This window comes from Gymnogyps californianus, unplaced genomic scaffold, assembly GCF_018139145.2.
Source record: "Gymnogyps californianus isolate 813 unplaced genomic scaffold, ASM1813914v2 HiC_scaffold_128, whole genome shotgun sequence".
Classification (NCBI taxonomy): Eukaryota; Metazoa; Chordata; class Aves; order Accipitriformes; family Cathartidae; genus Gymnogyps; species Gymnogyps californianus.
In genome coordinates this window covers 16283-31661 of record NW_026114009.1, presented here as the reverse complement: position 1 = coordinate 31661, position 15379 = coordinate 16283, and the positions used below count along the sequence as shown (strand labels likewise).

The 15379-nt window shown below is 47.5% G+C and overlaps 1 protein-coding gene across 1 annotated transcript in view; it reads left to right on the top strand.

The window, feature by feature from the left end:
* Positions 1-15379, top strand: part of LOC127027999 (lens epithelium-derived growth factor-like) — a gene marked incomplete at its 3' end in the record, with an annotated part of 37855 nt that overhangs the window by 6444 nt on the left and 16032 nt on the right. Inside the window, exon 2 of the mRNA XM_050913831.1 lies at positions 13226-13302. Within this exon, the coding sequence (XP_050769788.1) occupies positions 13226-13302 (77 nt within the window). The remainder of the gene's footprint in view (positions 1-13225; positions 13303-15379) is intronic.

Sequence of the window (15379 nt, the reverse complement as noted above, 5' to 3'; positions counted from 1 at the left end):
TCATTAAAAAAAAGAGCAAATGATTAAAAAAAAAAAAGAGAACCGTCACTCTGCAACCTGGAAATTTTAAAAAGATCATTTGCTCGTACAAGTGTATCAAAGGGTACCTGTGTCTGAAGTTAGAAATCACAATCAGCAAGCTAGTACCCACATAAAAACTATGGTTTTCAACACATATATTACTCACAATTCAGTTTAGCAGAAACTGATATGGGTTAGCATCTCTGGAAATCAGAACAGTTAAATAGAGGCATCTCATTATGCCTTGGGATCCTATCTTTGGTGACCCAAATTGGTAAATTATTTCCTAAAATGAATTTATTTCTGTTCAAATAAGCATCACACAGAAAAACACAATAGAGCCACAGTCCACCGACGTCAGCCAATATTAACAGTACTGTATTGGGTCTGGCTGGGATGGAGTTAACTTTCCCCATAGCAACCCTCATAGTGCTGTGCTCTGTATTTGTAGCCAGAAAGGTGTTGATAACACACCAGTGTTTTGGCTACTGCTGAGCAGTGCTCCCACAGCATCAAGGCTGTCTCTCCAACATTCCCCCCCTCACCCCCAAAGGCCAGTAGGCTGGGGATGGGCAAGAGGTTGGGAGGGGACATAGCCAGGACAGCTGACCCAAACTGACCAAAGGGATATTCCATACCATATGACATTGTGCTCAGCAATAAAAGCTAAGAGAAAGGAGGAGGAGAGGGGGGCATTAGTTATTACGGCATTTGTCTTCTGAAGCAACTGCTACCCGTACTGAAGCCCTGCTTCCCAGGAAGTGGCTGGACATGGCCTGCTGATGGGAAGTAGAGAATAAATCTTTTGTTTTCCTTTGCTTCCGCACGCGGCCTTTGCTTTTGCTTTATTAAACTGCCTTTATCTCGACCCACGAGTTCTTCTCCATCTTATTTTCTCCCCCCCTGTCCTGCTGAGGAGGGGAGTGATAGAGCGGCTTGGTGGGTGCCTGGTGCCAGCCAAGGTCAACCCACCACAATTTGGAACTACTTGGATAGATTATTCTGTGCAATCTGTCTTAATGTAATCATTATTCTAGCTTAAAACTGAACAAAGCTTAAAATTCAATAAATTTCCTATTTTTAGAATCATAGGATCATAGAACAGTTGAGTTTGGAAGGGGCCTCTGGAGGTCATCTGGTCCAAACCCCTTACTCAAGCAGGGCCACCTAGAGCACGTTGCCCAGGACCGTGTCCAGATGGCTTTTGAATATCTCCAAGGAGGGAGACTCCACAACCTCTCTGGGCAACCTGTTCCAGTGCTCAGTCACCCTCACAGTGAAAAAGTGTTCCCTTATGTTCAGAGGGAACCTCCTGTGTTTCAGGTTGTGCCCATTGCCTCTGGTCCTGTCACTGGGCACCACTGAAAAGAGCCTGGCTCCGTCTTCTTTGCACCCTCCCTTCAGGTATTTATATACATTGATCCCCCCGAGCCTTCTCCAGGCTAAACAGTCCCAGCTCCCTCAGCCTTTCCTCATAGGAGAGATGCTCCAGTCCCTTAATCATCTTCGTGGCCCTGTGCTGGACTCTCTCCAGTAGCTCTATATCTCTCTTGTACTGGGGACCCCAGAACAGGACACTGTACTCCAGGTGTGGCCTCACCAGTGCTGAGTAGAGGGAAAGGATCACCTCCCTCGACCGGATACTTTGCCTGATGCAGCCCAGGATACCATTCGCTGCCTTTGTGGCAAGGGCACATTGATGGCTCATATTCAACCTGGTGTCCACCAGGACCCCCAGGTCCTTTTCTGCCAAGCTGCTTTCCAGATGGGTGGCCCCCAGCATATATTGGTGCATGGGGTTGTTCCTCCCCAGGTGCAGGACTTGGCACTTCCCCTTGTTGAACTGCATGAGGTTCCTGTCAGCCCATTTCTCCAGCCTGTCAAGGTCCCTCTGGATGGCAGCGTGACCCTCTGGCATATCAGCCACTCTTCCCAGTTTTGGTGCTGTCTGCAAAGTTGCTGAGGGTACACTCTTCCCCATCATCCAGCTCATTAATGAAGGCCTTGATCATGACTGGACCCAGTATTGACCCCTGGGGTACACCGCTAGTCACTGTCCTCCAACTAGACTTTGCACTGCTGATCACCCTCTGGGCCCGACCATTCAGCCAGTTGTCTGCTCATCCAGATATGTTGGGGATCCTGAGTACAGAGGTCACAAGCTTGAGCTGCAAGGAGTCTTGGATACCTGGATAACTCCAGGGTCACCAACCTCTGGCACCCCACGCTGGAGCAAGTGGATATTTCCTGAAGGAACTGCGGCCCGTGAAGAGCCCATGCAGGAGCAGGTTCTCCTGACAGGAACTGTAGCCCGTAGAGAGGACCCACACTGGAACAGGAGAAAAGTGTGAGGAGGTAGGAGTGGCAGAGGAGAACTGTTATGTACTGACCCCAACCCCCCATTCCCCGTTTCCACTGCGCCACTCGGGCAGGAGGGAGGTAGAGGAGTTGGGAATGGAAGAGTGAAGTTGAGCCTGGGAACAAGGGGTGGGGGGAAGGTGTTTTAGGTTTTGTCTTTGTTTCTCACCATCCTGCTCTATTATTTTAATTGGCAATAAATTAAATTAATTTTCCCCAGGTGCCCACCAAGCCGCTCTCTCTCTCACTCCCCCTCCTCAGCAAGACAGGGGAGAAAATAAGATGATAAAGCTTGTGGGTCAAGATAAGGACAGGGAGTTTGCTCACCAATTACCATCATGGGCAAAACACACTCAACTTGGGGAAGATTAATTTAATTTATTGCCATTTAAAAATAGAACTAAAAACACCTTCCCCCCACCCCATCCCTTCTTCCCAGGCTCAACTTCTCTCCTTCATTCCCAACTCTTCTGCCTCCTCCCCGCCCCGTGAGTGGCGCAGTGGAATGGGAAATGGGGGTTGCAGTCGGTTCATAACAGTTCATCTCTGCCGCTCCTTCCTCCTCATACTGTTCCCCTGCTCCAGCGTGGGGTCCCTCCCGTGGGATACAGTCCTTCACGAACTAATCCAACCTGAGGTGGGCCAATAACTCCACACAACACACCGCCTCTCCTGTCCTGAGCAACCACCATAACAGATGGAGTCCAAATCATTGGACTAAATGAACTCGATGGACATTTTATATGGGTGGCTGTCGTGGTTTAACCCCAGCCAGCAACTAAGCACCATGCAGCCACTCCCTCACTCCCCCCCCCCCACTCCCAGTGGGACGGGGAGGAGACTCGGGAAAGAAGGTAAAACTCGTGGGTTGAGATAAGAATGGTTTAATAACTAAAGTAAAATATAATACTATCAATAATAATATTGAAATATAATAATAATAATAATAGTTGTAATGAAAAGGAATATAAGAAAAAAAGAAGAGGGAAAAATAAAAAGGAAAAAACCCCAGTGATGCACAACGCAATTGCTCACCACCCGCTGACCGATGCCCGAGCAGCGATCCGCCCCTCCCGGCCAACTCCCCCCTGTTTATATACTGGGCATGACGTTCTATGGTATGGAATATCCCTTTGGCTAGTTCGGATCAGCTGCCCTGGCTATGCTCCCTCCCAGCTTCTTGCACACCTGCTTGCTGGCAGAGCATGGGAAACTGAAAAGTCCTTGGCTTAAGATAAGCGCTACTTAGCAACAACTAAAACATCAGAGTGTTATCAACAGTATTCTCACACTAAATCCAAAACACAGCACTGTACCAGCTACTACCAAGAAGAGAGTTAAACCTATCCCAGATGAAACCAGGACAGTGGCCCATAGACTAAGGGAATGATGTCTGTGGGTGGGAATGGAGGGATGGTTAATGAGGATGTATCGGATAGTGTGGGTCCTGAGCATGACGTAAATGGTATGGAATAAGGGGCGGAGATTGTTCTTGTTTTGGCTGGGATAGAGATAATTTTCTTCATAGTAGCTTGAATGGTGCTATGTTTTAGATTTGTGATGGAAACAGTGTTGATAACACACCGATGTTTTAGCTATTACTGAACAGTGCTTGCACAGTGTCAAGGCCTTTTCTGTTTCTCACTCTGCCCCGCCAGCGAGTAAGCTGAGGGTGCACAAGAAGTTGGGAGGGGACAGCTGACCCCAAACTGACCAAAGGGATATTCCATACCATATGACATCACGCTCAGCAGTCAGGGAAAAGGAGGAGGAAGGGGAGACACAGCTAACAGAAGCAGAAAACAGATGTAGCAGTTTGTGCAGCAGTCTCTGCATTTTTCTTTGGGAGCTTCTAGATCTTCTGGGGACAGGGTACAGGATCATCAGGGAACTCCTACGAAACCTCTAAGAAACTTGAGGTTTCCTGCTGCTGTCAGGTAAGGACAAGGTAAGGGGAGCTAAAAGGGTGTGGACCTGAGGAAGCTCTAGCAGCTTCTAACAAGCTTGGTCAGCTGCCCTTGACCCAGGGTGCCTGGAGCCTTTGTTGCAGCTACACCCTGATTAGGGAGGGTCAAGCACCTGCTTAGCAACTGCCAGGCAGAGGCCTCTATAAAAGCCATGCCCAGTGCAGCAGCTTATACAAAAAGTTGCAAAGAAGGGGTTCTTCTTTTAATTCAAACCAGCCTAAGTGTTTTCACTTATGGTGATGATACACCACATGGCAGTTTCCCTGGCAGGTTTTGGAGTCACTGCCCCTGCTATGGCAGAGGCTTTGACGCAGGCAGACCTTCAGATAGTGGATGCAGCCCTGCGATTTCCAGGTTGCAGGGAGTGCCTGGAGCCTCTCTCTGAGGCCAGGAGAGATGGCCCTCTGTGCTGCAGGAGGTGTGCTGTCTTGGAGGAGCTGTGTTACCAAGTGGAGGAGTTATGGGAGGAAGTGAGCAGGCTGCGCAGCATCAGAGAAGATGAAAGGGAGATAGACAGGATCTTCTCTGAGACACAACAGCTTGAAGAGCCCCAGACCCCCACAGGCAGTGTCCACCCCTAGTACTAAGGTTAGTGCAACCTCTGGAGAAGGGGAAGAATGGAAGCTGGGGACTTGTGGCACCAAGAGGAAGGCTCCTGCCCCACCTAAGGGCTTACAGCTACAAAATAGGTTCACCGCCCTCAAAGGTGAAGAGAAGCCAGATGTGCTTTCAAGCAAAGGATCTGGGTCACCTCACCCTAAACCATGCAAGACCACCAGGAAGAAGCAGCGAGTGATAGTAGTGGGTGACTCCCTGCTGCAGGGGACAGAGGCACCCATCTGCCTACCTGACCTATTAACAAGAGAGGTTTGCTGCTGGCTGGGAGCCTGGATCTGGGATGTTGTGGAGGGACTGCCCAAGTTTGTCTGGCCCTCTGACTACTACCCCCTGCTGTTCTTCCATGTGGGCACCAATGATACTGCCAGGGGCAACCTGGAGAGTATCAAAAGTGACTACAGAGCTCTGGGGGTGGCAGTTAAGGGCATGAGGGCCCAGGTAGTGTTCTCCTCAATCCTGCCGGTGAGGGGAAAGGGTGTGAGGAGGAGGGCACTGATAATGCATGTCAACAACTGGTTCTGGAACTGGTGTCAGCAACAGGGTTTTGGTTTCTATGACCATGGGACCCAGTTTGCAGATCAGCGTCTGCTTGGGAGAGGTGGGATCCACCTCACTAAGTGGGGCAAAGGTATCTTTGCCAGTAGGATGGCTGACCTGGTAAGGAGGGCTTTAAACTAGGAATGATGGGGGATGGGACCTGGATCCCAGTCTCCTCAGTTGCTGGCTTCTGGACATATGAGCCCCCGAGGCCACAGCCCTACTCCAGTTGCTAGTACAAACCATTATGCATACACAGCTGGCAGCTACTGGGCAGACTGAGTGTCTGAGCCCAGCTTCTGGAGGGATCCACCTTGTACATATGTATATATGTTCTCACCAGTGGACCTCCATCTTGCTCAGCCAGAGAGGAGAGCAGGATGAGGCCGTTGGTGCTATCTGTGTTTGTGTGAGTGCTCTGAGTGTCTGTCTGTGTTGCTCTGTGTGGCTGGCCATGTATATATGTATATACATGGTGTATATGTGTGCTCTGTGTGGGTGTGCCTGCTGGGAATATACCTTCAGTCTTGCTACTGGTTGGACCTGGGAACATGGAGCAGCAGCAGCCTCACCTCTCTCAGGCTGTTGGATCCAGCATGATATATTTTCCTCTAACACACATCATCTTAAGGATTTGACTTTACTGGTAGCCAATTACTTTTCTGAATCATAAAGCAAATCACAGAACAAGAATTTCATATCTGGCTTTAAAAAAACCCCCTCACACACATGCACACTATTTAATACTTCAGAAGACAACATTTAAAAACCAGCGACCAAATAAACACTAAAATGAATAGGCACCAAAAGAAAGATAGCTTTCCTCTAAATAAGAAAGTAGCAACTAAAGTTTTCAGCTTGCAGTGGTAAGACAGTTTCCAAAAGAAAAAATTCTCTTTTACGTTGCCCAGTGTATAAGAGGGTTTACTTTGCTTTTAACTTTTCCAAAGGAGTTAAAAGTTCACTTTCTAATTATGAGAGATACCTCATACTTTAAGTATTTCCAAGTTGGCAAGCGCTCCTTCCTAGAATAAAATCTGTATTTCCTGTATTAAATTTTAAAAATACTACACTTGTTTAAAGAATAAAAAAATGCATATCACATCCTTAAATAACCAGGAATCTGCCCATCCTCTGTTGAGGAAAATCTGAACTTCTAAATACAAAATTAATAGGAAAAAACCCCTCCCCTTCCACGTACTACTGTTAAGTTTCCCTCCACAGAACAAAATAATCCCACCACATATATGGGAGGAAAAATGAGGGGTAAGGAAAGGAGAAGGATATTGTTCATTTTTTCAAGTTTTGTTGGGGAGGGGTAAATTCTAGTGATAAATAAGACTCCTTATATGGAGAGTACACAATGCCAGCAAACAAATGAAGAGTTTCTGTGATGTAAACACAAAACACCTGTAGTGATCCTAAATGGGTCAGGAATAAAGAGAAGACAGATAAAGGTGACATTCTAGTCAATGTCTGCTACAGGCCACCTGACTGGGAAGAACAAGTGGATCAGGCCCTCTACAGACAGCTAGGAGCAGCTGCATGTTCAGAGGCCCTGGTCCTTATGGGGGTCTTCAACCACCCTGATATCTGCTGGAGGGACAACACAGCAGGGCATAAGCAATCCAGGGAGGTTCCTGGACTGCATAGACAACAACTTCCTGACCCAAGTGATAGAGGAGCCAACGAGGAGAGGTGCTCTGCTGGACCTCATACTCACCAACAAGGAGGGGCTCATTGGGGATCTGAAGGTCGAAGGCAGCCTTGGCTGCAGTGATCATGAGATGGTAGAGTTTAGGATCCCGAGAGGAGGGAGGAGGACAAAAAGCAGAATCACAACCCTGGATTTCAGGAGAACAGACTTTGGCATCTTCAGCGATCTGCTTGGAAGAGTCCTGTGGGAAAAGGCCCTGGAGGGAAGAGGGACCCATGAAATCTGGTTAATATTCAAGGATCACCTCCAAGCTCAAGAGTGGTCCATCTCAAGGAGTAGGAAGTCAGGCAAAAATGCCTGGAGGCCTGCATGGATGAACAAGGAGCTCCAGGCCAAACCCAAACACAAAAAGGAAGCATACAGATGGTAGAAGCAAGGATGGGTAACCTGGGAGGAATACAGAAACATTCTCTGAGCATGCAGGGATGAGGTTAGGAAAGATAAAGCCCAAATGGGATTGAATCTGGCCAGGGATGTCAATGGCAACAAGAAGGGCTTCTGTAAGTACGTAGGCTACAAAAGGAAGATGAGGGAAAACGTGGGCCATTGTTGAATGGGGCAGGGGCCCTGGTGACACAGGACATGGAAAAGGCTGAGGTACTGAATGCCGCCTTTGCCTCAGTCTTTACTGGCAAAACCGGCCTTCAGGAATCCCAGGCCCCAGAGACCAGGGGGAAAATGTGAAGCAAGGCAGGCTTACCCTTGGTGGAAGAGGATCAGGTCAGGGACTACTTAAGCAAACTGGACATACATAAGTCCATGGGCCCTGATGGGATGCACCCACGAGTGCTGAGGGAGCTGGCTGATGTCATTGCGAGGCCACTCTCGATAATCTTTGCTTGATCATCGTGATTGGGAGAGGTGGCCGAGGACTGGAGGAAAGCAGTTGTCACTCCTGTCTTCAAGAAGGGCTAGAAGGAGGACCCAGGGAACTACAGACTGGTGAGCCTCACCTCGATCCCTGGGAAAGTGATGGAGCAGCTAATCCTGGGAACCATTTCCAGGCACATGAAGGACAAGAAAGTCATCAGGATTAGTCATCATGGCTTCACCAAGGGGAAGTCATGCTTGACCAACTTGATAAACTTCTGTGATGAAATGACTGGCCTGGTAGACGAGGGGAGAGCAGTCACTGTTGTCTACCTGGACTTCAGGAAGGCCTTTGACACTGTCTTCCATAAGATCCTCATAGAGAAGCTGTTGATGCATGGGCTGGATGAGCAGACAGGGAGGTGGATTGAAAACTGGCTGAACAGCCGGGCCCAGAGCATGGTAATCAGTGGCACAAAGTCCAGTTGGAGGCCAGTAACTAGCGGCGTACCCCGGGGGTCAATACTGGGTCTGATCCTGTTCAACACCTTCATTAATGACCTGGACGATGTGACAGAATGTACCCTCAGCAAGTTTGCAGATGACACAAAACTGGGAGGAGTGGCTGATATGTCACAGGGTTGTGCTGCTGTCCAGAGGGACCTCAACAGGCTGGAGAAATGGGCTGACAGGAACCTCATGAAGTTCAACAAGGGGAAGTGCCAAGTCCTGCCCCTGGGGAGGAACAACCCATGCACCAATATATGCTGGGGGCCACCCATCTGGAAAGCAGCTTGGCAGAAAGGGACCTGGGGGTCCTGGTGGACACCAAGTTGAACATGAGCCAGCAGTGTGCATTTGTGGCAAAGAAGGCTAATGGTATCCTGGGCTGCATCAGAAGGAGTGTTGCCAGCAGGTCGAGGGAGGTGATCCAAACCCCTCTACTCAGCACTGGTGAGGCCACACCTGGAGTCCTGTGTCCAGTTCCGGGCTCCCCAGTACAAGAGAGATATAGAGCTACTGGAGAGAGTCCAGCAAAGGGCCACAAAGATGATGATGTTTAGCCTAGAGAAGGCCCATGGGGGGATCTCATCAATGTATATAAATACCTGAAGGGAGGGTGCAAAGGGGATGGAGCCAGGCTCTTTTCAGTGGTGCCCAGTGACAGGACCAGAGGCAATGGGCACAACCTGAAACACAGGAGGTTCCGTCTGAACATCAGGAAACACCTTTTTTTCACTGTGAGGGTGACTGAGCACTGGAGCAGGTTGCCCAGAGAGGTTGTGGAGTCTCCCTCCTTGGAGATATTCAAAAGTCATCTGGACATGGTCATGGGTGAACTGCTCTATGTGACCCTGCTTGAGCAGGGGGTTTGGACCAGATGACCTCCAGAGGTCCCTTCCAACCTCAACCATTCTGTGAGTCTGACATTCTGTGATGAGAAGCTCAGTGAGCGCTTTAGTTGAGTTCATGGTTGCGGGCTTGTAGACAAAATATTCAGAGGTTAGAATTATTAAAAAAAAAACCAAAACAGCCTGTATATTTTTCATAACATATGACATTTGGGCTTGGGTAAGTCATCACTTAGGTATGGGAAAAGGAAGTTTTGCTATAGATTATGGTGAGGAGGAGGTGATATTTGGGAGGAACTGAATACTGCTTTTTACCTATACTCCATCCTTTCTTTAAGCAAATGCTAATTTGGAAATTGTTGTTGCTATTTTCTTTTTTAACAGTTATTAGTATTGTTAAAGGATGTTATGAGTGCAGCCACCTTCTCCAGCCCAAGACTCCCTCTTGCTGGAGCCCAGTCCGGTGAACTCAGGGTTACTGCCCAGGCTGAGGGATGAGGCTGCTGCTTTCCCATTTGCAAGTTCAACCAGTAGTGAAGCTGAGCACATATCCCAGAGACACACACATACAGACACACACAGGACACTGACACAGCTGGCTACACAGACTGCCACAGACAAGGTGCTGCCTTCAACAGCACCTACGTATAGGACTCGCATAAAATAGAGACAGCCAAGTCCCTTTCCTTCTTTACGGCTGGTAGAGATAGAAATTCAACTAGCGAAGGCACACACACGACACTCTCTAGATTCACAAGCACACACACATTTGCTGATTCCCTGTATTGGGTTTGCGTGGCAAGGTTTTTGGTAGCAGGGGGGGCTACAGGGGTGGCTTCTGTGAGAAGCTGCTAGAAGCTTCCCCTATGTCCGATAAAGTTAATGCCAGCGGGTTCCAAGACGGACCCGCCGCTGGCCAAGGCCGAGCCAATCAGCAACAGTGGTAGTGCCTCTGTGATAACATATTTAAGAAAGGGAAAAGAAGTTACAGGGGAGTTGCAGTTGCAGCGAGAGAGAGGAGCGAGAAGATGTGAGAGAAACAACTCTGCAGACACCAAGGTCAGTGAAGAAGGAGGGGGAGGAGGTGCTCCAGGTGCCAGAGCAGAGATTCCCCTGCAGCCCATGGAGAAGACCATGGTGAGGCAGGCTGTCCCCCTGCAGCCCATGGAGGTCCACGGTAGAGCAGATATCCACCTGCAGCCCATGGAAGACCCCACACCAGAGCAGGTGGATGCCCAAAGGAGGCTGTGACCCCATGGGAAGCCCATGCTGGAGCAGGCTCCTGGCAGGACCAGCGGACCCGTGGCCCTGTGGAGAGAGGAGCCCACGCTGAAGCAGGTTTGCTGGCAGGACTTGTGGCCCTGCGGGGGACCAACGTTGGAGCAGTGTGTTCCTGAAGGACTGCACCCTGTGGATGGGACCCATGCTGGAGCAGTTCATGAAGAACTGCAGCCCATGGGAAGGACTCATGTTGGAGAAGTTCGTGGAGGACTGTCTCCCGTGGGAGGGACCCCATGCTGGAGCAGGGGAAGAGTGTGAGTCCTCCTCCCCCTGAGGAGGAAGGAGCAGCAGAACCAACGTGTGATGAACTGACCGCAACCCCCATTCCCTGTCCCCCTGCGCCGCTCGGGGGGGAGGAGGTAGAGAAAATCAGGAGTAAAGTTAAGCCTGGGAAGAAGGGAGGGGTGGGGGGAAGGTGTTTTAAGATTTGGTTTTATTTCTCATTATCCTGCTCTGATTTGACTAGTAATAAATTAAACTAATTTTTCCCCAAGTCGAGTCTGTTTTGCCCGTGATGGTAATTGGTGAGTGATCTCTCCCCGTCCTTATTTCGACCCATGAGCCTTTCATTTTATTTTCTCTCCCTGTCCAGTTGAGGAGGGGGAGTGATAGAGCGGCTTTGGTGGGCACCTGGCATTCAGCCAGGGTCAACCCACCACATTCCCATAGTACTGGCATTCCTGCCCTGATCATAGGCCCTCTTACCTGCTTCATGGGTTCCCTACTCACCGGCTAGTCCAGGTTGATGCTTGCTAGTAAACACAAAGAGGCACGCACTCACATGCTCATCCCACAGGCACTCCACATTTGCAAGTCCCCCTGGGCATACCAACACAGACCCTCCACCCATGTGATACCCCTGACTGGACTCAGGACTTCCTACTCACCAGCTAGTCCAGCTTGAAGCTTGCTAGTGAATTACACCCCCCCCACACACACACCCAGTTTCGGGAAGATACAGACACTCTGCCCCCCCTCGGCAGCTGGCAGCAGGCACACGGGCTGTGACCTGCAGTCCTGCTCCAGCCGCCGGTTTTGAGCCCCTTACTTGCCTCACACACGCCAATCCCTCCCAGTAGCTGGTTTTCAGTATTCACTCTGATGTTGCCCCAATGGCTGGTGGGCAAGACACCCACCCACTCTAGTAGCTGACTAGTGGTGGGTTAACGTTGGCTGGCTGCCAGGTGCTTACCAAGCTGCTCTTTCACTCACCCTCTTCAGCAGTACAGGGGAGAAAATAAGATGGAAAAGCTCATGGGTCGAGATAAGGACAGGGAGATCACTCACCAATTACCATGATGGGCAAAACAGACTCGACTTGGGGAAAAATAATTTAATTTGTTGCCAATTAAAAATAGAGTAGGATGGTGAGAAACAAAGACAAAACTAAAAACACCTTCCCCCCACCCCACCCCTTCTTCCCAGACTCAACTTCACTCCTTTGTTCCTGACTCTTCTACCTCCTGCCCCCACGAGTGGTGCGGGGGGGTGGGGTGGGGAATGGGGGGTTGCGGTCAGTTCATAACAGTTCGTCTCTGCCGCTCCTTCCTCACACTTTTCCCTTGCTCCAGCATGGATCCTTTCCATGGGGTACAGTCCTTCAGGAACAGACTGCTCCATCGTGGGTTCCCCACGGGCCGGTCGTCCTGCTCTGGCATTGTTTTCTCAGCATTTACCACTTAGTCCTTGCAGGAAACATACACATGGGATAGAGAGCGAGATTATACAGAGAGACAGTTGAGAAAAAGATTTAATAAAAGGTAGGACAGACTGCAGTGATCAGGCACAGGGCTCAGCTAGACAAGCATACTTACCAGCCCTGTTTTTAACCCTTTCTTTCTACCCCCACTTTGTTTCTCCCTGCTTTCTGTTTGCCCAACATGTCCATGGTTTTGCATAGTTCTATCGATTCCCTTACCCCTCCCAGTCTGGTGTCCGGGATCTCCCCTGGTTTATAATCTTAGTTGCAAAGTCCAGGTTGATCTTCCTGGAAGTGGTGCCTGTAGTTTCTTGATAGCCCATCAATTAGTGTGAGTGGCAAGGTTTGTTTCTTCTCACTCTCTCTGTGTTTGTTTTGTCAGGTTTGTGTCTCTGCATATTTTGTTTCTGGCTTCCCCCTTTTCCTTAGTTTCCCAACTGACAAGGTCCCTGATCTGATAACCTTGCTGAAATAAACATTCTCACACTCCACATATCCTTAACAATTAGAGTGAACAGGTTTGGTTCTGGTCACTGCATCTCTTATTTGTTGGTCAGGTTTGTGTCCCTGTATATTCTTGTTTATGGTTTCCTCCTTTTCTTATTATACCTTTTTTGCATTGAAAAGGTCCTTGACCAGATACCCTTAAAGGAGCAAACACTCTCCTTCTACATACCCTTACAAATATCACTCATTTCTTTGGGTTATTTTTATATATAATCCTTGAGTCTTGTTTTGTTTAAATCTCTTTCACATTTTTCGATAGTATTTTGTTTCTTCAGGTTAATACTTAACACTTAAGTGTTTTCCCCTAGAGTGTTTTTATTTGTTACTAAACTTTAATTCTAGTCTCTCTTTCTCTTAGGTGGATGAAATTCCAGATGGAGCAGTAAAACCTCCTATGAATAAAATGCCTATATTCTTTTTTGGCACTCATGAGACGTAAGTCCTTTAGATTAAAGGGCATATTGTTTTCATTGCAGGATGTCTTAACAGTAGCTTAACAGTTTGCATCATGTGTTTGAAAATTGTGTGATTCAGTGGCAGACTATATTTTCTTAAATTAATCTCTAGTGGCAAGATAGGCAGCTTTCTTTCCACATTTGCTGTGAAATGGTGTGGTTATAGTCTACTACTCCCTGCAACATGCACTTTTTCCTGCTGTGGTGGGTTGACCCTGGCTGTATGCCAGGTGCCCACCAAAGCCACTCTATCACTCCCCCTCCTCAATTGGACAGGGGGAGAAAATAAAACGAAAGGCTCGTGGGTCGAGATAAGGACAGTTTAATAAAGCAAAAGCAAAGGTCACGTGCAAAAGCAAAGGAAAACAAAAGATTTTATTCTCTACTTCCCATCAGCAGGCCATGTCCAGCCACTTCCTGGGAAGCAGGGCTTCACTATGGGTAGTGGTTGCTCTGGAAGACAAACATAAATAACGAATGCCCCTCCTTCCTCCTCCTTCTCCTAGCTTTTATTGCTGAGCAGACGTCATATGGTATGGAATATCCCTTTGGTCAGTTTGGGTCAGCTGTCCTGGCTATGTCCCCTCCCAAGATCTTGCCCACCCCCAGCCTACTGGTGAGGGGGGGAATGTTGGAGAGACAGCCTTGATGCTGTGGGAGCACTGCTCAGCAGTAGCCAAGACACTGGTGTGTTATCAACACCTTTCTAGCTACCAATACAGAGCACAGCACTATGAGGATTGCTATGGGGAAAATTAACTCCATCTCAGCTAAACCTGCTCAGTAAAAAAGCAAGAGCCTACCCAAAGTGGCATGATTGACATATCTTTCTTTCTTTTGTAAGGGATTTTAATTATAGTCCCGTGTATCCTCAAAACTGTGTTCTAAAGGAAAATGAAATAAAGCTGAAAACTATGGAATAAGTAGCATTTGAGTCCTTTGAGGGGGAGAGGGGGAAGGTTTGAGAAAAAGTGAAGAGGTGCATTTGAAGCCCAAGGTCTCACCCCAGTTAGTTTCATGCCTGCTATTATGTGAAGTATCCAAGAAAGACGAATATTTTTGGTAACACTAACATTTTGCAATGGAACGTATCATTTCCTTTGAAAGGACTTGATTTTTCCCACTTCTAAATATGTTTTTATGCTATTCTCTGACTATTGTAGTGAAATTTGTTATGCTACTTCATAATGTTGTTCTACTGTAGATTACAGAGATCTTTAATTCAGTATTAATTTCCTGTTTGACTTGTGGGGGAAATACTGTTTTTATTCCCTTTTTTTAATAAGCTGCAAATAGTATTGTAAAGCAGGTCACAGAGCTAGTTGTTTGTATAATTGTTTCATTTCTTGTACAGCTTGCAGAAAGCTTTTTTTGTCCTCCTTCAGACCATTAAGAAATCTATAAAAATCACTCTAAGGTGGTACTTCCTACCTATCTTTAAAAATAAATGTGGTAGAGAAAATACAGTATTCTGATGAATTAAAAAGAAAGAACTATCAGCTCTCACTGACACTACTTTCTATTTGACTCTTTTTAAGAAGTGACTTCTCTGTCAATGAGCTTTGTGCATGTTTGGCTCCTATAACCATGCATTTCATTGACTGTTCACATCACTCCATATAGTTCTATATAGGCTCAATTATTTTTTGTGGTTTTGTGGGGAGAGGAAGCAAGGTTTGAATTCTGTTCTCCCCCCTTTTTTGTCCTTGCTTTATACTGTTCGGTAGGTTTGTACCCTTTTCAGGATGTTTTGACAATTAAAATAAAGCACCCTTTTACTTCTCTCCTTTTTAACGTATGCCATTCTGGATTGCACTACTTGTTTTTACTGTCATTCCTGAAGATGTATTCAGGAACACAGATCAAGTGTAGGGTAAAAAGAAATGAATTTATATGTAATCTTAAAAGTTTCTGTAGAATTTTGAGAAGCACAATGACCTTTTTTCAAATGTGACAGGTTCTGAAATCATGTTTGATTGCATGTAGGTTATTGGCAAATTTGAAACCTTATACCCACTCTTTGATACTCATACAAAGCAGTTTTACTGAAATCTGGT